The sequence below is a fragment of the Notolepis coatsorum genome (genome assembly GCF_963971535.1).
Source record: "Notolepis coatsorum genome assembly, chromosome: 20".
NCBI classification, from domain to species: Eukaryota; Metazoa; Chordata; class Actinopteri; order Aulopiformes; family Paralepididae; genus Notolepis; species Notolepis coatsorum.
In genome coordinates, this window is record NC_140184.1 from 74,466,624 (window position 1) to 74,468,299 (window position 1,676).

Genomic DNA, 1,676 nt, shown 5'->3' on the forward strand with positions numbered 1-1,676 from the left:
TCTGATCCGTAGCGCGCGTGTATCCCTTGCCTGGGTTCGTTGCGCCAGGCTCGAACAGATCCTCCGCGCGCAACAGCGTTAGGACTTGTTGTCATGTCGCCTGGATGTCCAGGATGCGGTGTCACTCGCGGTCAGATACTAGTAACGTTACCGCGACGCATAGAGGTTCTTCACATTGGCTGGGGAGGGGGGGGGCGTTAGCGCGGATGACAACTAATCATGCGGGACATGGTCTCAATTTGCATGGCGCGTGAAAAGAGACAGAAATGCTGTGCAATCACCCGCAATGCGTGACGTCTGGTCACCCTAGGTCTCAGTCACTGTGTCTCTGCGCCCTCAGCTACCCACTGCGTGCTCTAACCCTAACCCTAACCCATACCTGGATGAGTGGTCTCAGTCGCTGTGTCTCTGCGCCCTCAGCTACCCACTGCGTGCTCTCCGAGTGGACCGAGTGGTCGCAGTGCAACAAGTCGTGCGGGAAGGGCCACGTGCTGCGGACGCGCGCGGTGCAGCTGGAGCCGCAGTTCGGAGGGGACGCCTGCCCCGAGGCGGTGCAGAGGAGGAAGTGCAAGCTGCGCAAGTGCAGCCGCGGCCCGGCGGGGAGCGAGGAGAAGAGGAGGCGCCGGGAGCAGCGCGAGAAGAGGAGGAGCAAGCAGAGCCGGGATGAGGAGGGGGCCGCAGAGCACCCGGGTCAGTGTCAGGGGGGGGGGGACGGACGACCCGGGTCAGTGTCAGGGGGGGGGGGGGCAGGGAGGGAGCACCCGGGTCAGTGTCAGGGGGGGGGGGGGGGGGGCAGGGAGGGAGCACCCGGGTCAGTGTCAGGGGGGGGGGGGGGCAGGGAGGGAGCACCCGGGTCAGTGTCAGGGGGGGGGGGGGGGGGGCAGGGAGGGAGCACCCGGGTCAGTGTCAGGGGGGGGGGGGGGGGGCAGGGAGGGAGCACCCGGGTCAGTGTCAGGGGGGGGGGGGGGGGGGCAGGGAGGGAGCACCCGGGTCAGTGTCAGGGGGGGGGGGGGGGGGGGGGGACCCGGGTCAGTGCCAGGGGGGGGGGGGGGGGGGGGGGGGAGCACCCGGGTCAGTGTCAGGGGGGGGGGGGGGGCAGGGAGGGAGCACCCGGGTCAGTGTCAGGGGGGGGGGGGGGGGGGGGAGCAATCTGTAGTGTGGTAGTGAAAGGGTTAACCTTCTGTAGTGTGGTAGTGAAAGGGTTAAAACAGTCTGTCTTGATAATAACCCTTTAACCCTTCCATCCCCACAGGCTGCAAGATGAGGCCCTGGTCGAGCTGGACGGACTGCACCAAGCTGTGTGGCGGGGGCATCCAGGAGCGGCTCATGACCGCCAAGAGGAGGTTCAAGAGCGCCCAGCTGCCCAGCTGCAAGGACCGGAAGGAGATCAGGGCCTGCAACGTGCACCCCTGCTAGGGGCACAGCGGGACAGGGGGGTTAGGAGGGGCAGGGGGGGTGTACAGCGGGATGGGGGGGGGGTTAGGAGGGGCGGGTGGGGGGTACAGCGGGATGGGGGGGTTAGGAGGGGCAGGGGGGGTACAGCGGGACAGGGGGGTTAGGAGGGGCAGGTGGGGGGTACAGCGGGATGGGGGGGGGGTTAGGAGGGGTGGGTGGGGGGTACAGCGGGATGGGGGGGTTAGGAGGGGCAGGGGGGGTACAGCGGGACAGGGGGGTTA

At 68.1% G+C, this 1,676-nt stretch overlaps 1 protein-coding gene across 1 annotated transcript in view; it reads left to right on the forward strand.

Moving 5' to 3' along the window:
• Positions 1 to 1,416, forward strand: part of LOC311246904 (spondin-1-like) — a gene marked incomplete at both ends in the record, with an annotated part of 447,234 nt that extends 445,818 nt beyond the window's left edge. Inside the window, 2 exon segments of the mRNA XM_084337145.1 lie at positions 421 to 690; positions 1,253 to 1,416. Of these exon segments, the coding sequence (XP_084193271.1) occupies positions 421 to 690; positions 1,253 to 1,416 (434 nt within the window).
• Positions 1,417 to 1,676: the final 260 nt, after the last annotated feature.